The sequence below is a fragment of the Perca fluviatilis genome, chromosome 21 (assembly GCF_010015445.1).
Source record: "Perca fluviatilis chromosome 21, GENO_Pfluv_1.0, whole genome shotgun sequence".
In the NCBI taxonomy this organism is placed as follows: domain Eukaryota; kingdom Metazoa; phylum Chordata; class Actinopteri; order Perciformes; family Percidae; genus Perca; species Perca fluviatilis.
Genome location: NC_053132.1, coordinates 1,945,434 through 1,968,807, shown reverse-complemented (window position 1 = coordinate 1,968,807; position 23,374 = coordinate 1,945,434). Strand labels below are relative to the sequence as shown.

The following is a 23,374-nucleotide window of genomic DNA, read 5'->3' as shown; positions in this document are numbered from 1 at the left end:
CTGAGTCCAGTCAGGGCTGTATCCCATCTAGCCTCCGTCAGTAACAGGTGTGAGTTGTTCAGCATCTAATTTAGCTTTTTATATCTTTTTCCTCAGTGCCGACCCATCACGTCCCAGAAGATGACCACATCGACGTCTCGCTGCCTCCCTCCCCGGCCATTACCCATAACCCCCTGGGCCCGCAACAGCAGCAGAGGCATCCTGCCCTGCGATTGGCTCTGCCCCAGAACCCCGAGGAGGAGGTGGTGGTGTCCCGTCGGGGTCGAGGCGGCCTGGCCCGACTAGAGAGTCCGCCACCGATCAACCGGTACGCGGGAGACTGGAGCATCTGTGGACGAGATCTTATGTCCAGACAGGACGCCGATTATGATGAGGTGGCAGGAAGTGACAGTGACGCAGGTAAACGGACGAGCAGCAGGCTTATGGTGTGTTCTATTATTCTCAACGAACCGACTCAGACATCGGTTATGGCGTCACTTCCACACTTCAAGCTTTCTGGTATGTTTGTGCTAGAGCTGGGCGGTATGGAGAAAATCAAATATCAAGATATTTTTGCCCAAATACGTCTATGTTGTGGTGATATTGAAGGGTTCACTATTGGTGCTTTCACAAATATTTACACAATGAGAGTTTTGAATAATCACCAATAATGTGGATACCTTGGCAAGTTATAAAACAGTAAGTCCAGAAAATGACATCCCTTCGCTGTAATACAGCCTTTAAATCCAGGAAAAGATGAATGTAAGACTAAATATAGCCTCATATCTATGTCTATATAATATCGATATATTGCCCAGCCTTAATTTGTAGTACACCAGATTTTCCAATCCGAAGTTTGAAACCAACTTATATTTTTTTGTATTTTGAGCTGTAGTCTATCTCGAGGATGAAGCAAGTGCCTTATCTGTCTGTTGCTATGGTAGCACTGGCCGAGTTAGTAACACTAGCCACGTTAGCAAACAAGGCTTCATTCAATATTGCACTCACAACAAGACCGATTCCCATACCAACAGGCAGTGAAACGGACGCAGTAAGGTATTGCAGTAATAGGAGTGATTAAAATCTTCATTTAAACAGCCAAAGCGGTCCAAAAACAATGACAACAATTCATACTACAAGTCACACAGGGCGCTGCCCTTGCTCGGTGTCCTCACGGTTGTCCGAGTTCCGAGCTCGGAAATCCGAGGAAAAGTGGCGTGTTGGTGCTTGTTGCTAGGCAATGTCTGTTTTCCTAGTTGGAACTCCGACACGGATAAATAATAGAACGCACCATTAGTCAACAGTTCAAGTTAGCATGTGTTAGCATGTTAGGCTATTTTAGCATGCTAACACATAGTAGTTAGTAGTAGTAGTAGTAGTAGTAGCGCTTTACTTTTCAGAGCTATATGTATGAATGCTTCATGAGAACATGTTGTTCACTGCTGTGATGCACGTTTGTATTGTTGCTGTTTTAGGCAGTGACGATGAAGAGGAGGAGGAGAAGAAGGAGGCGTGGTCATCAGAAGGAGGAGGAGCTCTGTATGTGGACGAGTTCTTGGATTTTGACGCTCCGTTTAACTGTCGACTCAGTCTGAAAGACTTTGATACTCTGATCCACGATCTGGACCGAGAGCTGGCCAAACAGATCAACATCTGTCTGTAGAGGAGGAGGGTCCACGAGAAAACATTTAGACTACATCTACACCGCTGCGTTCTGGCTTTTAAGCAGAGTTTGACCAAAAACGTGTCAGAAGTGTTTCCAAATGTCTCCGGTTTAGGGCCTCGGAAACACCAGAGTAGGGGGAATGAGAGGGGGAAACACCAGAGCAGGGGGAACGCCAGAGTACGGGGAATGAGAGGGGGAAACAACAGAGCAGGGGAATGAGAGGGGGAAACGCCAGAGCAGGGGAAACGCCAGGGCAGGGGGAATGAGAGGGGGAAACACCAGAGCAGGGGGAATGAGAGGGGGAAACGCCAGAGCAGGGGAAATGAAAGGGGAAACACCCAGAGCAGGGGGATTGAGAGGGGAAACGCCAGAGCAGGAGGAATGAGAGGGGGAAACACCAGAGCAGGGGGAATGAGAGGGGGAAACGTAGCAGAAGACATTCCTTTTTAAACCAAAACGTAGAAGTGTAAATGTAGCGCTAGTTTCTGTTCTGAGGATTTTAAAATCCTTTGCGAGGCGATGAGTCAAACTCAAAGAAGAATATGATTCTCGGAGCGTCTCTGGTTGTTTCCACGTTTCTGAATGTTTATTTGAGCCAAGAAGTCAAAATGAAACCAGAATTATTTATTTTGCTGATCCAAAGGTAAACGTAGCTTCAGCGTTAATATGAAGTAGGAGATGCTCTCTGAAGTGAGAACCACAAGGTTGGTTCCCTCTTCTTAACATTTTAATTTTTTAAGCAGAAGTTCTTCTGGACTCTGAAGATGTGAACTGAACTGTGTTGTAGTTCTGGGTATCAGGGTAGCATCCTGTTGGATCACGTTGACGTTTGGGCTGGTTGCACTGTTGAAGCCATAATTTCACTTGTTGAATCTTTTTAGTTGAAGTGAACAAACTGCAGAACTCATCGCTCTACTGCTCTCTGTCGCCCCTAACGCTAACGTTCCCGAATAACTGTAATGCTAACGTTACCCAGTAACTGTAACGCTAACGTTACTGAGTAACTGTAACGCTAACGTTACTGAGTAACTGTAACGCTAACATTACCCAGTAATTGTGTCCATGTTCCTGTTGCCTCCTACAGGTTTCTGTCTCCCCCTACAGGTTTCTATCGCCCCCTACAGGTTTCTGTCACCCCCCTACAGGTTTCTGTCGCCCCCTACAGGTTTCTGTCACCCCTACAGGTTTCTGTCGCCCCCTACAGGTTCCTGTCGCCCCCCTACAGGTTCCTGTTGCCCCCTACAGGTTTCTGTCTCCCCCTACAGGTTTCTATAGCCCCCTACAGGTTTCTGTCACCCCCTATAGGTTTTCTTGCCCCTACAGGTTTCGCCCGCCTATAGGTTTCTTTGCCGCCTACATGTTGCGCAGTAGAGCAATGTGAGCTGCAGCTGGTCCTCAGTATTTTTTGGTACAGAGTTTCTAACAGTGAAGAAGCCACAGAAGGAATACGATGCCATACTCAGTGTTACCAATGATGCTGTTGTTGTTTTAATCTGTTTTTTCTTGTTGTTTTTGACAGTATTACTTTGTTTGCACAACAATAATAAGCACTTATGTTTTTTATTGAGGATGACGATGTTTCTATGCAGATGATGTAACCAAAGTGTTGAAGCACAGTTCCTGTTGGAGCAGACCACAGCAGCAGTCTTATTTACCTGACCAAGTATTAAACACGTTGTTATCATTGATTCAGTGACTCGCCTCTTATTAACAACAGTGCTACAAAAACTTTATTTGATCAGTGTCGGTCAAACATATTCGTATCCCTAAAATCAGTTCGACTTAAGCTTAAAAGTCAACAAAAGTGGCAAAATAAAGTGGCAAAAATCTTAAAGAAAGCGAGAGAAATTTAAGAAAATGTCGACAAAAGGTTAGAAGCGGCAAAAAGTAAAATAAAAGCCAAAAAGTCAGGAAGAAATGCCAAATACATTGAAAAAATGACCAAAATGTCAAAGAAAACGATTAAAATGTCCAATAAAATGTCATAAAATCAGAAAGGAGTTTGTTGCCCCAGTAGCTGCCCTACGTGGGGTAAGCTTTGGTGATTGGTACATACATACCCAGATAACAAAAATCATGTGGCCCAGATCTGGTCCAGATCCTTCATAAGTTCTGGACTAGATCTGTAAAACGGACCTGGGCCGGTGTCCTTTAGCACAACGGGCCAATGCCGGTGCGGATCCGGTTTTCACATCTGGGCCGGCACTGGCCCAGCTCCAGAACGGATGAGAATTATTTTATAGTCATTTGGCCCAAAGGTGGGCCAGATCTGGACCAGTTCCATACTGGATCCGAGTCTCCAAGATACTCTGGGCCACATCTGGACTGGCACTGGTCCAGCTCCATTTATTAGTTCTGGCCCGGATTCATACCACCTCTGGCCTCTGTCATCTACACACAAAACAAACCATATACAAAAATACGGATTTCTTTTCAGTTAAAGGGATAGTTTAATTTTTTTTAGATGTTGTGCATGATTCAGCTTGTGCTATGGGTCCTAGTAATAGATATCAGTGAAGGTATACCATTTCTGTCTGAGAAGCCAAAGGGTTACTGGGATAGTTTCAACCACAGAACTTATGGCAGGCGCTAATGCCCATGCACTGTTACAATTATAGGATGGAAGTCTGCTACTAACAGTTACTTTCATTCTCAATTAATCTGTTGATTTTTGTTTCTATTAACTGACTGGTCTATATAATGTATAACAAATATTATGACTTGTATTTACCAAGGTACACTAAAGCTGATGATACACGGAGCAACTTTTAGAGCAATCGTACTGGGCAACGTTGCCGTCAATGGTAATGAGTAAATATTACTACCGTAATCCCCTTCCCCCACCATCTTAAGACTTCTTGTTTTACTTGCGTTTTCTTTTTCCTTACATTTTAAACTCGATTACTTTTCTTTCTTTTGAATTTAAAAAGCATGGACAGTCAAAGCTGTTACACTCTGTTACACAGACTGTTTCTATTTGTCCTACACAGAATTTCAGCAAAGAAAGTGATGAGTGACACATTTTTAATTTTATTTAAAATACACATTTTAAATTTTATTTAAAATGTCTGAGATAAAAAGACAGGACAGAAACTTAAAACAAAGTAGATAATTGCCAAACTAACAATCAATCTAATAAACACATTTTACAGCTCATTTCTGTCTTTAACAACTGTAGGAACAAGAAACTTCTTTACCACCACATACCTATGACACAGGTGTTATTTTTTAAATTAAAGCAGAAAAAAAAGCTAAAGCCAGCAGAGAAACGAGATTCTACGGCCTAAACACACAAGATGTAACGTTTTAATTAGCGATAAGTTTGTCTTAATAGATAATACCTGCCAGCCCTTTAGATTTTAACCATTTTCCATGACCATGGTATAAATAACAAAGGTTTTATAGCCAAAATACAATATCCAACTCTAGTCATATGAAACCCAGAAAAAACTGCAAAATGTTCATACGCGTTCTTTGGTGACTTTACGGGAAACATTGATGAGGCAAGTGAAGTGGGAATGCCACAACCCTCACATAACACCCAACAAATCATCAGTGGTGGAAGAGTGACTGTGTATCTGGCGTGGCCGGATCCGCCTCCAAACCGGCAGATCCGGCCCAGAGTCAGCTGCTATCTGGGTACACACACACATATTAATCATTAAAGTGGCCATATTATGCTAATTTCAGGTTGATAATTGTATTTAGAGGTTATATCAGAATAGGTTTACATGGTTTAATTATCAAAAAACACCATATTTTAGTTGTACTGCACATTGCTGCAGCTCCTCTTTTCACCCTGTGTGTTGAGCTCTCTGTTTTAGCTACAGAGTGAGACATCTCACTGCTGTAACATCTTTGTTGGGAGTTGCACATGTTCAGTAGCTAGGTAAGGACTACTAGCCAGTCAGAAGCAGAGTATGAGGGCGTGCCCTGACAGTACCTAGGTAAGGACTACTAGCCAGTCAGAAGCAGAGTATGAGGGCAGGCCCTGACAGTACCTAGGTAAGGACTACTAGCCAGTCAGAAGCAGAGTATGAGGGCAGGCCCTGACAGTACCTAGGTAAGGACTACATGCTCAGTAGCTAGATAAGGACTACATGAGCTAGCTAGCTGTTTCTCCAACTTCAGTCAGTACAAGGCAGGATTAGCCGGGAGACTTCTTCTAAACGAGGAATACCTGCAGAACAGGGACATGAAAGTAGTTATTTTGGAGATTATGGTGAACTAGTGTGTGTTGTAGCAGTGTTTTGCCATTGAGAACGAGCTAGCATGATAACGGTTCGCCCCCTAGCCCCCTGGTTTCGGCTAGTGACGTAGAAAGCCGTGCAGATTTGGACCAGCTCACCCGGAGACTGAAGGCAGGACACATTCAGAAACCGGATCTCACTCAGAACACCATGGATGGATTCTTTTTAAAGTTTGTATGAAGCACCAGAGACACAAAATAACTCCCCAAATCCCAGAAAAAAATATTTTTTTCATAATATGGGCACTTTAAGAAAATATTAGTCTATATCCACAACGTTCCACTTCCTGCCGAAAATCCACCGGATGCATGTCTTCCACCAGATGTCCCTCATTTAGGACGGATGTCCGTCCCCTTCCTCTGTCTCTGTGTCGGGGTTCTAACCTCCGGTGGATTTGTGAGGACTATGGTTAACTGGTCCTCAGATCTCTGCAGGGTAAATCCAGACAGCTAGCTAGACTATCTGTCTGTCTGTCTGTCTGTCTATCTATCTGTCTATCTGTTTATCTGTCTGTCTGTCTGTCTATCTGTCTATCTGTCTATCTGTCTGTCTGTCTCTCTGTCTGTCTGTTTGTCTAACTGCTCCTCAGATCTCTGCAGGGTAAATCCAGACAGCTAGCTAGACTATCTGTCTGTCTATCTGTCTGTCTGTCGTCTGTCTGTCTGTCTAACAGCTACCTAGACTATCTGTCTGTCTGTCTGTCTAACAGCTAGCTGGACTATCTGTCTGACTATCTGTCTGTCTGTCTGTCTGTCTGTCTGTCTGTCTAACAGCTAGCTAGACTATCTGTCCAATCTGAGTTTTCTGTTGAACGACTAAAACTACTTTTGAGCGTCCACATGTTCCACCAAAACCAGTTCCTTCCTGAGACTATTTAGCAGAGGCACCGTGGCTCCGTCCGGAGCTTAGCCCCGCCCATGATGATTGTGATTGGTTTAAAGAAATGTCAATTAACCAGAGCACGTTTTTCTCCCATCCAGGAATGCTGTGTGGACTAGCCTGACCCTCCTCCACAGAGCTGTGGAGGAAGGTCTGGCAATGCGAGACTAATAAGATATAAAGAATAAATACAGAAACAGAAACACATATTTACATAATAGCTGTTTAAGTAGTTTAAGGACTGTGTGCAATGGGCAGATGATTTGTCAGTCCAAGCTGAAGCAACTTTTTGTTGAATATAATTATTATTATATTATATATATAATACATAATTTGTGGTCCGTGATTAGAAATTAGACCGATAAGAGAAAAAGTGGCTGTACTTTGTTAATTACGAACAATGAGAGATGAACTGACATTTGGTCATCTGCTGCACGGGTCTAAAACCAATCAATCTTTTGATCACTACACTTTTCATTGTTCATTTAGTTAGTTATTTAACTTGTCAACTTGTTAAGTTAACAGTTCATTTTGTAGTTTGGTTGGTCATCTGGGACAGGTCTGCTTGTTGTCCCCAGAGTCAGAACTAAACAGGGGGAAGCAGTGTTCAGTTTTTATGCTCCACATATCTGGAACAAACTCCCAGAAAACTGCAGCTCCGCTGCAACTCAGTTCTTTTAAATCAAGGCTGAAGACCTTTCTTTTTGATGTTGCCTTTCTTTAAATAACTGTTCATGTGTTATACTTAGGTTACATTGTTGAAACTGTATGACAATCTATATAAGCATATAAAGAGAAATTCCTATTGTATCTGCTTTTATATGTTTAACTGTTTTAACTGCTGTTTAATGTTTAATTCCTTATACTGCACTGTAACTTTTATTCTCGTTTTTTATCTGATTTTATGTAAAGCACTTTGAATTGCCCTGTTGCTGAAATGTGCTATACAAATAAAGCTGCCTTGCCTTGCCTTGCCTTACACTGTTGATGAACATTTTTATATTTGTAAACTATGGAATTTTATATTCAAATTTTGAGATTAAAGAACTAAATTCTGCCTGTGAGTCACCGGTCAGGGCTCTTAACTCCAACAGGAGCCCTGACGTCGCTGTTGGCCAGTTTGACCTCTTTTTGGCTTCTCTGTGATTGGCTGTGAGCGTGAGAAGCGGCGATTCGGAGCTCTGATTGGCTGCTGTCTCTCTCTGTGTCTCTGTGTGTTTGTCGGGGGCGTGTCGCATGGCGCGGACGTGCAGCGGCTTTTCCTCTTTAAAATGGCTGAAAAATAAACCGAAAATTATCAGAATAAAGAAACGGAAAGCAGCAGAAAGCTTTCCCGCCAGCAGGTGTGGTTTGTGTTACATCCACCGGATTCTAGCGGGAAACTTTTGGATGAACTGCAGCAGGTGAGAGTCCGAAAACTAACTGCGCCACATCGTTGTCTCTGTTCCGTGTTACCAGCTGGGGAATGTAACGAAGTACATGTACTCCAGTACTGTACTTCAGTCCAAATGTTGAGTTACTTGTGCTTTACATTGGGTCTTTTCTTTTCATGTCACTTTCTACTTCTACACCGCTACATTCATCTGTTACAGTTTTAGTTACTTTAGTTACTCCACTACATTCATCTGTTACAGCTTTAGTTACTAGTTACTTTAGTTAATCCGCTACATTCATCTGTTACAGTTTTAGTTACTAGTTACTTTAGTTAATCCGCTACATTCATCTGTTACAGTTTTAGTTACTAGTTACTTTAGTTAATCCGCTACATTCATCTGTTACAGCTTTAGTTACTAGTTACTTTTAGTTTATAAATCTGATGTTTGATTCTAAAGTAAACTAGCCAACAATATGACGGCTAAAAGTCAGCTGAGATGATGAGACCATTAAACACACAACTGTGTGTGTGTGTGTGTGTGTGTGTGTGTGTGTGTGTGTGTGTGTGTGTGTGGTGTGTGTGAGTGTGAGAGAGAGAGAGTGACACAGCATTTTCTGTCAGATTTGATGATGTATGATATGTAAACAATAGTCAAGATGGTTGCAGGTTATTTTTCCGTGACTAATCGATGCAGCTCTGGTTGATGTCTGAGTTTCCTGCTGTAGGAGTTAAGCTGAGTTGTAGTTTAGGGTGATTTGTAGTTTAGGGTGATTTGTAGTTTAGGGTGATTTGTAGTTTAGGGTGTAGCTGAAGTGTGAATGCAGGTGAGCTGTTTCCAGTTTGTGTCAGTGTTCATCTGAAGCTAAAACACACACAGGTATGCTGCAGCTTTGTTATTATTAATAATGAGTTTAACCATCTCTGAACTGAACATTAAACGTGTGTGTGTGTGTGTGTGTGTGTGTCTCTCTTCAGGGTCCTGAACCCTCTGAGGGAAGTCTAATTCATGTAGTAACTTTAATCTAGTTTAACTTTCGATGGTTTCCACGATATTTTTCGTGAATTTTTTTTTTTTTAACAAATGTTGATACTTGAAGAATGTTGTTTAAGCTTTTTTGACACTTTCAGCTTTTCTTCACTTTTTGTGACTTTTCTTAAACTTAATTTGACCCTGTTTACCCGTGTTTAGGACTGTTCTTAACCTTTGACCCTGTTTACCCGTGTTTAGGACTGTTCTTAACCTTTGACCCTGTTTACCCGTGTTTAGGACTGTTCTTAACCTTTGACCCTGTATACCCGTGTTTGACCCTGTATACCCGTGTTTGACCCTGTTTACCCGTGTTTAGGACTGTTCTTAACCTTTGACCCTGTTTACCCGTGTTTAGGACTGTTCTTAACCTTTGACCCTGTATACCTGTGTTTAGGACTGTTCTTAACCTTTGACCCTGTTTACCCGTGTTTAGGACTGTTCTTAACCTTTGACCCTGTTTACCCGTGTTTGACCCTGTTTACCCGTGTTTAGGACTGTTCTTAACCTTTGACCCTGTTTACCCGTGTTTAGGACTGTTCTTAACCTTTGACCCTGTTTACCCGTGTTTAGGACTGTTCTTAACCTTTGACTCTGTTTACCCGTGTTTGACCCTGTTTACCCGTGTTTAGGACTGTTCTTAACCTTTGACCCTGTTTACCCGTGTTTAGGACTGTTCTTAACCTTTGACCCTGTTTACCCGTGTTTAGGACTGTTCTTAACCTTTGACCCTGTATACCTGTGTTTAGGACTGTTCTTAACCTTTGACCCTGTTTACCCGTGTTTAGGACTGTTCTTAACCTTTGACCCTGTTTACCCGTGTTTAGGACTGTTCTTAACCTTTGACCCTGTTTACCCGTGTTTAGGACTGTTCTTAACCTTTGACCCTGTATACCCGTGTTTAGGACTGTTCTTAACCTTTGACCCTGTTTACCCGTGTTTAGGATTGTTCTTAACCTTTGACCCTTCCTTGTTTGACCCTGTTTACCCTGTTTAGGACTGTTCTTAACCTTTGACCCTGTATACCTGTGTTTGACCCTGTTTACCCGTTTAGGACTGTTCTTAACCTTTGACCCTGTTTACCCGGTTTGACCCTGTATACCCGTGTTTAGGACTGTTCTTAACCTTTGACTCTGTTTACCGTGTTTGACCCTGTATACCCGGTTTTTGATGTTTTTCTTAACCTTTGACCCTGTTTACCTGTGTTTAGGACTGTTCTTAACCTTTGACCCTGTTTACCCGTGTTTAGGACTGTTCTTAACCTTTGACCCTGTTTACCCGTGTTTAGGACTGTTCTTAACCTTTGACCCTGTTTACCCGTGTTTAGGACTGTTCTTAACCTTTGACCCTGTTTACCCGTGTTTGACCCTGTATACCCGTGTTTAGGACTGTTCTTAACCTTTGACCCTGTTTACCCATGTTTGACCCTGTATACCCGTGTTTAGGACTGTTCTTAACCTTTGACCCTGTTTACCCGTGTTTGACCCTGTTTACCCGTGTTTAGGACTGTTCTTAACCTTTGACTCTGTTTACCCGTGTTTGACCCTGTTTACCCGTGTTTAGGACTGTTCTTAACCTTTGACCCTGTTTACCCGTGTTTAGGACTGTTCTTAAACTTTGACCCTGTTTACCTGTGTTTAGGACTGTTCTTAACCTTTGACCCTGTATACCCGTGTTTAGGACTGTTCTTAACCTTTGACCCTGTTTACCTGTGTTTAGGACTGTTCTTAACCTTTGACCCTGTTTACCTGTGTTTAGGACTGTTCTTAACCTTTGACCCTGTATACCCGTGTTTAGGCGCTCGGTGGAGGTGCTGGCGCCGCGGCCCATGATGCCCGTGGACGTGGCGGTGAGGATCTGCCTGGCCAGCTCGCCTCCGCTGCGCTCCTTCCTCGGTAACTATGACAACGGCTTCTCCCCGGCGGCCGCCACTCTGCTGAAGCGCTGCGAGCTGCTGCGACCCTGTCTGTCCTCCTCCGGTAACCCCGGCGCCAAGGCGACCGCCAGCTGCACGCCGCCCATGCCGGTGGAGTGCAGCGGTGGCACGGCGTGGCTGGAGAAGAAGAAGAAGAAGAAGAGCGTGGTGTTTGCAGATGCTCGCGGTCTGGCGCTTGCCGCCGTTCACGTGTTTGACGAGGCGGAGGACGAGGCGCTCGCCGAGCTGCAGTTCACCCTGACGGAGATAGAGGGCGCCACTGTCTCCAGGCTGCACCATGGAGACCGTGAGGGTGAGAAACCCTCAGGGCAGGGGGGTCAAACTCAATTTCCCAGAGGGCCACGCTCGAAAATAAGAATCACATCAAGGGCCAGACATGTTTAGTTTATTGACATGTGTTTATTCAATTGAAAAAGTCTTATCTTGAGTGCATGGGTCATATAGTCTTCTCACTCACAGTTTGGTCGACATAAAGTCCTACAGAAGTGAGGAAAACGTTCCTCAGCCATTATAGTAAAAGAAGCGCCCAAATACGTCGTAAAAAGTTACAGTAACGTCGGAACAAGTGAGAAATGTCGGAAAAAGTGACAAAAATGTCAGAATTTAGGTGGACCAAAGTGTATTGTGAAGATAAATTGACATACGAGTTTAGATAGTAGTAGATGCTGTTTATTCAATTGAAAAAGTCAATTATCTTTGACTGTATTATTGCACGTGTCATATAGTCTTCTCACTCACAGTTTGGTCGACAGATGGTCCTAAAGAAGTCAGGAAAAAGTTCCTCAGCCATCATAGAAAAGAAGCGCCCAAAAACGTCAGAAAAAAGTACAAAAACGTCGGAAAAAGTGACAAATATGTCAGAATTTAGGTGAGCCAAAATGTATTGTGAAGCTAAAGTGATATGCGGGCCGGATCATAATCTGCGAGGGGCCAGATTTAGCCCGCGGGCCTTGAGTTTGACACATGTGCCTCAGAGAGATTTATAAAGTACCAGCTTCATAACCTGACTCCACTAAATGGATCGCTTCCCATTAGCTCGGCTTTCCGTTGGAGAACTTTTGGGAAGGGGCGAAAATCCTGGTTATCTGATTGGATAAACCATCTGTCTATCACCACCTATAGTTGGTGATAGACAGGCCAAATCAACCAATCGGATCAAACATCTTTTCCTCAGAGAAAAGCCTCCAGTGCTGTTTTTTTTTTTTTTTGCTCTTCTTTCAATGAAGGAATACTTTCTCATTCAGATAAAACTTGCTGCGATAGCTACACTCATCTCCTCCGTGGAAGCAGCCACGTTGTTTAGACTGAACAGACGCTTCTCGTTGCATCACACCTAAACCCGCCTCAAAACCAACGCTGATTGGTCGGTCGTTTGGCGAACGGCTCCAAATGTTCTGTATCTCAAGATGCCAGACTGACCTGAGAGTAGAAAACTGGAGCTCGCCATATCAGGATGCTCTCACGAGGCTAGTTTATTCATGTTTACATTAAGATCTGAGCCCCCGAAAAGTTAGTTTAACTCCCCGTAGATCTGCAACTTTTACTTTTTCTAGGTCAGAATTTAAAGTTAAAACCTTAAAGACACTTTTGTCACTTTTCCAGAAGTTCTTTGTCGATTTTTTAATTTTATGTTATTTTAACCCAGGCCTTGTATTTCAGGGTTTAAAATTTGTACAGTGGCTTGCACAAGTATACACACCCCTATGTAAATGTTCTTCCTTAAAATACAGTACAGCATAAGTCAGTCCACCCCTGTGTTAGATTCCCATAGAGGCAGGCAGATGTTATTATAAAGGCCAGTTATTTCATGGATCCAGGATACTATGCATCCTGATAAAGTTCACTTGACCTTTGGAATTAAAATAGTCCCCCTAGGGGGGGTATGGTGAAGGGTATGTGATGATGGGGGGTATGGTGAAGGGTATGTGATGATGTGGGGGGTATGGTGAAGGGTATGTGATGATGGGGGTTGGTATGTGAAGGGTATGTGATGATGGGGGTATGGTGAAGGGTATGTGATGATGTGGTGGTATGGTGAAGGGTATATGATGATGGGGGGGGTGGTATGGTGAAGGTGTTTTATGGTGTAGGGGGTGATGGTGAAGGTATGTATGATGTGGTGGTTGGTGTGGGTATGTGATGATGGGGGTATGGTGAAGGATATTTGATGATGTAGGGAGTATGGTGAAGGTATGTGATGATGTGGGTTATGGTGAAGGGTATGTGATGATGGGGGGGTATGGTGAAGGGTATGTGATGATGTGGTTGGTAAGGATATGTGATGATGTGGTGGGTATGGTGAAGGTATTATGATGTGGGGTATGGTGAAGGGTATGTGATGATGTGGGGGTATGTAGGATGATGGGTATGTGATAGATGATGGGGGTATGGTGAAGGATATGTGATGATGTGGGGTATGGTGAAGGGTATGTGATGATGTGGGGGTATAGTAAGGGTATGTGATGATGTGGGGTATGGTGAAGGGTATGTGATGATGATGGAAGGTGATGATGGGGGTATGTGAAGGGTATGGATGATGGGGTGATGGTGATGGAGGCATGATGATGGTGATGATTGGAAGGATGTGATGATGGGGAGGAAGGATGGAGGGGTGGATGGACAGTGATGGGGGTATGGTGACATGGAACGAATATAGGAAGACAGGATGTATAGTATCTTGGATTCATGGAATAACTGTGCTTAAGTAAACATAGTCCTCTGGTATCAATCTAGGGACTTGCCTCGTGAAGGTAAGTGTGGGGGGTTGGTGAGGGTATGTGTGTGATGGGGGGTTGGTGAAGGGGTTGTGTGTGAGGGGGTTGGTGAAGGGGTTGTGTGATGTGGGGTTGGTGAAGGGTATGTGTGATGTGGGGGTTGGTGAGGGTTGTGTGTGTGGAATATGGATGAAGACATATAATTAGTGCATTATAGTACAATTGGACCTCAAGGATGGATGCCTTATGAAGCCTATAGACAATTAATAAAGAGGATAATGAAGACTAGCCCCTTAATAATCTTGGCCAGGGGTTGTAAAATATAATGTGAGGACAGTCTTCTCTCTACAACCCCCAACACAAACAAAAACACCCCACACACAATGGGTAGCTTTGGTGGAATGGAAAATAAGAGAGAGTGGAGTTACATAATGGGAGGAGCTTGAAATATGGAATATAAGTAAGATAAGGCGAATGGACGGAGAACCCACTATAAATACCTAAAAAAGACACCCACAAATACATAATTTAATGCAAGTTATACAGTATAAATATCAAATATAAAAATGTGATATGCAATAATGGAGGGGTATGTGATTGGGGGACCACCACGAATAAATAGAGGACATGGTGATATGAAATAAAGAATAGGAAAGTTTTTTTTTTTGTTTTTGGTTTTGTTTAGTTTTGTTTTTTTTTTTTTTTTTTTGTTTTTTTGTTTGTTTTACTCTGACATAATCAGTGCAGCAGTGAGGCACGGGCAGCGTATGGAGTGTACATGCCAGGTGTGCCTCTACAGACACGCCCATGTGCCACTGCTAATACAGGGAAGCAATGCTAATGAAACCATACCATCTCCGTTTTCAGATGCGATACTACCATCCTGTCTCAAGCGTGAGTGGTGTGGGCGTCTTCTCCTAGTCTTTCACCTCCACAAACGCGCCCCCTCATGTCATATCAAGGCTAACACTACCTCCCATTTCTTCCTATCTACCCTTCTTTGTTATCTTCCAGACGCTGCAGCCTGTGGTCCAGGCCTTTGCTTTTGGACGTCGGGGATGGAACATGGAGGCATACGCCTGCCAAGGAAGGGGCAGACCCCACTGGGGTCTTTGGAAACTCTGTCCACCAGCGTATGCTCTCCGGTACCGTTCAGGTCCAGAACTTATGCTTCCACAAGTCTGTCTCGGTCCGGATCACCTTCGACTCGTGGCGGTCCTTCCAGGACATTTCCTGTCGGTACCTGAACACGGCGTACGGCGGCCCAGACGTCGAAACCTTCGCCTTCTCCGTGCCGGTATGTTAAAAGTCTTAGTTTAGAAAAACATGGAGGTTTAAAAACAACATTTTGGTCGTTTTTCAAAGAAAGTATTTATTATTTACCTTTTTAGTTATTTTTAGATTTGGTCTTCTGTTTTTTCATAGCCTGGTTGACCCCAGACCCTTCGCAGGTGTAACTGAGAAGGGTCTGGTGAAGCTTCATTCACAGCCCATTTCCAAAGGGGCGTCACCAATGGACGCCACTCAGATGCCTCTGGGTGCAATTGGATAGTCCTTCAACCAATCAGAGCAATGAAGATTACGTATGCAGAACGACTGAAAAACATCTCAACTAGCGAGCATGTTGCATCGCGTAAAGCCCTCCTCAACGGTTGTGATTGGTGTAAAGCCCTCCTCAATGGTTGTGATTGGTGTAAAGCCCTCCTCAACGGTTGTGATTGGTGTAAAGCCCGCCTCAACGGTTGTGATTGGTGTAAAGCCCTCCTCAATGGTTGTGATTGGTGTAAAGCCCTCCTCAACGGTTGTGATTGGTGTAAAGCCCGCCTCAACGGTTGTGATTGGTGTAAAGCCCGCCTCAACGGTTGTGATTGGTGTAAAGCCCTCCTCAACGGTTGTGATTGGTGTAGAGCCCTCCTCAACGGTTGTGATTGGTGTAGAGCCCTCCTCAACGGTTGTGATTGGTGTAGAGCCCGCCTCAACGGTTGTGATTGGTGTAGAGCCCGCCTCAACGGTTGTGATTGGTGTAGAGCCCGCCTCAACGGTTGTGATTGGTGTAGAGCCCGCCTCAACGGTTGTGATTGGTGTAGAGCCCGCCTCAACGGTTGTGATTGGTGTAAAGCCCGCCTCAACAGTTGTGATTGGTGTAAAGCCCGCCTTAACGGTTGTGATTTGTGCCTTGATTTGGAAATGGGTTTGAATGGGCTGTTGGCTAGACTGACTTGCAGATCAAATCTCAAATTTGCCGGAAGTTGGTCAGGGTTTCCCAGGCTATCTTTTTCAACGTTTTTGTAAACCAGAGAAGGTAACGTTGGCGGTTTTAAACACGTGGTTAACATTGTGAAACGGTCCAGTTTGGTTAGGTTTAGGCACCAAAACTGCTGAGTTAAGTTGACAAAAAGATGGTTTAGGTTCAAATCAGACGTGACTTCACTTCCTGAAGGTTACCACGTGACGCAGAACGTGATGTAGCTCCGTTTGTTCCCTAAAGTTAAAATAACTCTCTCATTCCTTTTCTTTTCTAACGGGACATGAACCCCCAGTCTCCTGAGTGAGTTTGTTTAGCTTTTTTAAAAACCTGTTTGTTAAAAATGTCCGTAAGGCTACTGAACTTCACACCTACTATCTTGCTGGCCAAATTCAAAATTTTTAAAAACGCATTTTTATCCTTGATGTTGAGGTTTCCATATCAGCAGATGATAGAAAAAGACAGAACAGACTCAATAATAGCTCTGTAGAACAAAGCCATTCATGTTTTATCCACCTGGAATATTTAAAGGTTACACAGCTGATATTGTTCCAGTACCATGATGTTTTTTCTCACTGCAGGTACCGGAGGTCCTGGGTCCGTCCGACAGAGTGGAGTTCTGCATTCAGTACCAGACCCAGGACCAAACCTTCTGGGACAACAACCAGGGGAAGAACTACCGGCTGGCGGACCCTAACGCCGGCCAGCCACGGACTGCCGAGAGTCCTTCCGGGCTGCAGATCCAGAGAGACCACGGGGGAGAGAAGAGGGAGCAGATTATTGAGTGTGATCCGTTCGGGAGTCCCCGGACATCTGCAGGGATCTTCCCCGAGTGGCAGAGCTGGGGTCGCGTGGAGACCAGCGCCCCCTACTGGTGAGGCACCACAGGACAGGTTTTAATGTTGCAGTCACTGAGAGTTTGGTCCCAGGATCCTCATAGAGCACTGAAACGCCACGTTATACCCAGTTTATCCAGCCGTGTGTTTAGGAGTCACTACAGATTTCAAGCTTTCACTTGAGCCACTTGAGCCGCACTAACCTCAAGTATTTTGAGTCTTCAGGACAGAGAAGTGTTAATGTCCGCATGGAGTGGAAGGACTCTGGATTAGAGATGTTCTGATACCATTTTGTGATTTATGATCCAAAACCTGAATCTGCTGATACCGAGTACCGATCTGATACCAGTGTGTTAAGAAATACACATATTTATTATGTTTTACTAGCTGTTACTACTATCCTTAAAGTCTTTGTGAAACATGAACAAACACACACAATGAATATCACAGAACTTGTTATGCAGTTTGACAGCGGGTCATAACGAACAGAGAACATAAATAAAGTTCTTTTAAAGTAGTTTTTCGGGGCTAAATGACGTGATATCAGATCGTTGCGTAACCTCACGTTCTTGCCGATACCCACACCAGCATTTTAGGCAGAATTGGAGCCTTTTTGCCATACTGGTATCCATATCGGAACATCTCTAGTTTGGAGGGTCCACTACAGATTTCAAGCTTTCAGTTGAGCCACTTTAGCTTCCCTGACATGAAGTAAGGACTTTGGATAACAGACAGTTCAGGAAGTCAGAATGACTCGGCACAACAGTGGCCTAAATATTGCACATGTTTATTACTCGCCTCAAACTCGGAAGGAATGAAGCACCAGAATCTGCCAGAACCATCGCATCTGATCAGATCTGCAGCCCAACAGACCAAAGCTCGCTGCCCTAACAGAACCAGTTCGGGTTCACATCCGGTCCTCGTTTACCCGAACAAAGTGTGCCGACACTCGGCTGCGTACCTGGCATGGCCTCATGGGAAATATTTAAAACATTTACAAAGGGATTTGCTGTTGCTTTGTCACATTTTCAAGTATGCAAGTCTGACAATGAACTGTTAGATATTCACAGGAGAACCAGGAGTCAGTCTTTGTAAAAGCATCCCAAGGATCCACCAGGTGACCTGTACACAGATTCAAAAGCGCTTTCTTAAAACCTCCCAAAGATCCATGATCAAGGTATTACAGGTGTTTCAGAAAGACCTTATTTTTCACAAGCTTTTCACAGAAGTTGTGAATGCATTACTGAGTGCTTTGTATGAAGCATCCAAAGGATGAATTAAACATTGCAAGACGACCGAGTTCTCAACAACACAAGGGAGGATTTAGGGGCTTTCCTGTCGAAGGATGGGACTTGTTCCAGACCTCACTTCAATCCTCATTTCAGCTGATTCATGACTCTTAACCGAAACCTTTCAGACTGTTTAAGTCCTGAAACAGCTGTCAGAGAAGACCAGCAGACTTATTAGGCTTTAAGTCCTAAAACACCAGCATGAATCCCGGTTAAGCCTAGATGGGATACAGCTACGGCCACGAGTTTAGGCACAAACGACCTGTTAAGTTTGGGTTTAAACGGGTTTTTCCTGGGTGACAGTATTATTATTATTATTATTATTATTATTATTATTATTATTATTATTATTATTATTATTATTATTATTATTTCAGAAGTAACTTCTGGCTGTAGCTGTATCCCTTCTAGCCACAACCGTGAAACACTGTCCAGAACACTCTTCTTTAAGGTGTGTTTAACAGTGTTTAACCTCGATGCCTTCAGGCTTAGTTCTCCTTCCATTTAACTCCAGGATCTTACACATCCAGAACCCAAAAGGTCTGGACTGTCTAGACTTTCCCACGCTCACAGACTGGAGTCCTCGAATGGCCTCCGTGTCCAGAGGTGGATTATAGGGTCAACATGTTATACCCAGAGATCTGACGGCTGGTCTCTTTGTGTATTTTAATATACTGTGTGTGTGTGTGTGTGTGTGTGTGTGTGTGTGTGTGTGTGTGTGTGTGTGTACCGAAGTCATTTGTGGGGGGCATTTTGTTTCAGTCCAGCATGACTTCTGGGTCCATTTCACGTTTGGTAGAACTTTGTGTACCCTTGAACACCTAATATTTGACATGCCAGTCAACTAATGAGCAAACAAAGGTTAAAAAGTAAACCTGTTTGAATATAGTGGAGTGTAGGGCTGGGCGATGTGGAGAAAATCAAATACCATGATATTCTTGACCAAATACCTCCAATATCGATACCGCAACGATATTGTAGTGTTGACTATTGGTGCTTTCACAAAGTATTTACACACTTAGATATTAGATAAATAATTATCAGTAATGTGGATATAATAACTAAGTGGGTAAAGGTAAATAATAGTTACAACAGTCTGGTAAGGTCAGGAAATGACATCACTTTACTGTAATGCAGCCTTTACAACCAGGAAAAGACACTTATGCTATATTACGATATCTAGTCTCATATCATGATATCACTATACTATCCATATTGCCCAGCTCTAGTGGAGTGAGTGGAGTCCCGTCTGGATGTGAGACCAAACCAGAAACTATACAGACCAGAACTCTGTGAAAAGCCCCTGCACAGCCATTACTATTCTCCTGGTTGTCCAGCAGCTGTGTGAGCTCTAGGTCTAGCAACTGGGTGAGCTCTTAGTGCAGGACATTGTCCTTTTTATATGTTCTGGTCCAGTAGCTGGGTGAGCTCTTAGTGCAGGACATTGTCCTTTATATGTTCTGGTCCAGTAGCTGGGTGAGCTCTTGGTGTAGGACATTGTCCTTCATATGTTCTGGTCCAGTAGCTGGGTGAGCTCTTGGTGTAGAACATTGTCCTTTATATGTTCTGGTCCAGTAGCTGGGTGAGCTCTTGGTGTAGGACATTGTCCTTTATATGTTCTGGTCCAGTAGCTGGGTGAGCTCTTGGTGTAGGACATTGTCCTTCATATGTTCTGGTCCAGTAGCTGGGTGAGCTCTTGGTGTAGGACATTGTCCTTTATATGTTCTGGTCCAGTAGCTGGGTGAGCTCTTGGTGTAGAACATTGTCCTTTATATGTTCTGGTCCAGTAGCTGGGTGAGCTCTTGGTGTAGAACATTGTCCTTCATATGTTCTGGTCCAGTAGCTGGGTGAGCTCTTGGTGTAGGACATTGTCCTTTATATGTTCTGGTCCAGTAGCTGGGTGAGCTCTTGGTGTAGGACATTGTCCTTTATATGTTCTGGTCCAGTAGCTGGGTGAGCTCTTGGTGTAGGACATTGTCCTTTATATGTTCTGGTCCAGTAGCTGGGTGAGCTCTTGGTGTAGGACATTGTCCTTCATATGTTCTGGTCCAGTAGCTGGGTGAGCTCTTGGTGCAGGACATTGTCCTTTATATGTTCTGGTCCAGTAGCTGGGTGAGCTCTTGGTGCAGGACATTGTCCTTTATATGTTCTGGTGTTGCAGGGTGGTAACTACAACAACCCAACCTGAGCTTCTAACCCCCCAGCAGACCTTCATCTGTGTAACTTTGTACAAAAACGCGTGTTAGCATGTAGCTTCTCCAGGTAACCTGAGTAGTTGCATATTAACCACCTGCTGTAGAGCTGTTGTCACGGTAACTGCTGTAGGAGATACAGCTGCACTTCCTGTTAGCTCCTGTAGCCTTAGCTTTTTAAAAGCCTTCACTAAGCTAAGAACCACTTCCAGTGCTCTTAGTGTGTGTGTGTGTGTGTGTGTGTGTGTGTGTGTGTGTGTGTGTGTGTGTGTGTGTGTGTGTGTGTGTGTGTGTGTGTGTGTGTGTGTGTGTGTGTGTGTGTGTGTGTGTGTGTGTGTGTGTGTGTGTGTGTGTGTGTGTGTGTGTGTGTGTGTGTGTGTGTGTGTGTGTGTGTGTCTTGAAGGAAACGTAAAGTGAATCTTAGAGTTCATGATGATGAAGATGATTGGCTGCCAGTGGCCTCGTGCTGCGTTCAAGTCCCATCAGATTTATGTAAACTGTCGACCTGCAGAAACACTCGACATATTTTTTAATGCCACACCGGAGACCTTTTAAGTATAAATTGATGATTGAAGTTAGTGTATTTTTACTGAAAGTTGTATTAGCGGATTACCAGGGAATTTTCCTCAGATTAAAAACTGTCCCCTAAAATTCTGCAGATTTTCATTCTGGATCACCGCTGAAAACTGTAAAACATGCACAGATCCAGTTTTGGGTCTGTTAGTTGGAAAGACTCATTGGTGCCCCGAAGATTATTATTTTATACATTAAAATTAAAACATAAAAACGTGGCCGCGCGTCGTAGTGGGCTTCCTGTGGGCGGGGATAATCGGCAGCTGATTTTAAATGATTAAAAAAAGAAAAGTTGTGAGTTTAAGTTGGCTCTTTTCTTTATTCTAGCTAGCCAGCAGGCAGCCAGTTAGCTCGTGCTAACATACGCCATTAATGCCATTTAACTTGGCTAGCTTAGAAGCTAGCCGGCTGCTAGCATTACCAACTGTACTGTGAAAAGGCTGTGATGTAAAGTGCAATGTAACGATGATGTCATGATGTACTGTTGAAGGAATTGAAGGAAGTGATGTAAGTAGGGAAGTGATTGACTGTTCCTTTTGTGTGTGTCCTTTCAGAATAAAAGTCTAATGTTTATAGTGTTTAATGTCTGCTCGCTCTCTTCTTTAACTTCATTACAGACGGGACAACATATATTTTTAAGGGAGTTCACCAGTTAACAGTTTTCTCTCTACAGAGATAGACCTTTTAGTTAAAGAGAAAGATCCTTTTAGTTTAACATGAAACAGCCCCGAAATCACCATCACCAAACTCCACCAGACTCCATGTAAATAATCAGGACTTTTAGCGTGTATAGAGCCAGCATATCTCCACCAGACTCCATGTAAATAATCAGGACTTTTAGCGATTATAGAGCCAGCATCACAAGAGGGAGTTTTTCCTCGCCACTGTCGCACTGCTTGCTCTTGAGGGAATTACTGGAATTGTTGGAATTGTTGGGGCTTTGTAAATTATAGAGTGTGGTCTAGACCTACTCTATCTGTAAAGTGTCTCGAGATAACTTATGTTATGATTTGATACTATAAATAAAATTGAATTGAATTGAATTGAAGCATATCTCCACATGTAAATGGGTGAATTAAGGGTTTATTTCAACCAAACCAGAGTGGTGATTGTTGGAACATCGGAAAGATGAACCAAGACGGCTGTCCTCTTTGAATGAAGTGTGTTTTACGATGATAAAAGTCCTGATTATTTACATGGAGTCTGGTGGAGTTTGGTGATGGTGATTTCGGGGCTGTTTCATGTGAAACTAAAAGGATCTTACTCTTTAACTAAAAGGTCTATCTCTGTAGGGATCCATCCCATAATGTTGTCAGACACTTAGAATAATAATGTGAGTCTGTCAGCAGCAACAACAGAACTTTTAGTGACTCTAACTGCTGCTGAGCATTAGTCCTGTAGGGTTGACCGCAGTGCAAAGATCTCGCTCAATACTGGACCAATGTTCAAAGATGTGTGTTCCTATCAGTCACATACACACAAAAACATGCAAAATAGGGTCCTTTGTAATAGTAAACCTTTGTTTACGTTGTAACCTTGGTTCTCTCCACTCTCTAACCCTCTAACTCTAGACCATAATATGTACCAGTGGAGAGAGTCTCAGTACCATAGAGAACAACTGGTACACACTTCAGAGTTCTGTTAAGCAGCTCCAGCTAATTGCCTTGTTATTGCCTTGGATATTTATATTAATTGTGATTGAGCGTCACAGCGACACATGGTCTCTATGATCAATAATGGAGACTATAAACAGACACACTGGTTTCTGTTCAGCTTCTCATTCTCATCAGTTTCCATTCACAGATTGTACAGTTATGTAACACACACATACATACACACACACAGATACACAGACAGACACACACACACAGACAGATTTAAAGGACATGATCATGTTAGAGATTAGTAATGTTATATAAAGTTGTTACATAAGAAACTGTCAGCTTCATTCAGAGACTGTTCTAAGGTCAGAGTTTATTTTATTAATCAGCTCTCTCTTCTTTTTATTGATTTATTTGTTTTACTATCGAACCAACGTTTGATAGTATTTAATTTATTTAATATTAGTTTTCTTGTATTATTATTCAACTATCAACTAATATTTGTATTATTTTAATAATTCATAAACTAATTCAACTATCTATTTTTTTATAATTATTATTTATAATTTTATTGATTTTTTTTTATTAAAATGTTAAAGCAGTGAAACCTTATTGTGTGTTGTCCAGCAGATGGAGACAAAGTCCAGGAAACGCTTTGACTCTTTCACATCAAACACACACACACATATATATATATATATATATATATATATATATATATATATATATATATATATATATATATATATATATATATATATATATATATATATATATATATATATATATATATATATATATATATATATATA

General features: G+C 42.9%; 1 protein-coding gene and 1 pseudogene across 2 annotated transcripts in view; both read left to right on the top strand.

Annotated features, from left to right (window-relative positions):
• The window catches only part of LOC120551357 (rho GTPase-activating protein SYDE1), a 37,820-nt gene extending 36,001 nt beyond the window's left edge, over window positions 1-1,819 (top strand). For both annotated transcript variants that reach the window (XM_039788752.1, XM_039788751.1), the window contains exons 16-17: window positions 97-399; window positions 1,455-1,819. In XM_039788752.1, coding sequence (XP_039644686.1) covers window positions 97-399; window positions 1,455-1,642 — 491 coding nt within the window. In that variant the 3' untranslated portion in view covers window positions 1,643-1,819. The remainder of the gene's footprint in view (window positions 1-96; window positions 400-1,454) is intronic.
• Window positions 1,820-7,992: 6,173 nt separating this feature from the next.
• LOC120550955 lies at window positions 7,993-18,516 on the top strand (annotated as a pseudogene).
• The last annotated feature ends 4,858 nt before the right edge of the window (window positions 18,517-23,374 follow it).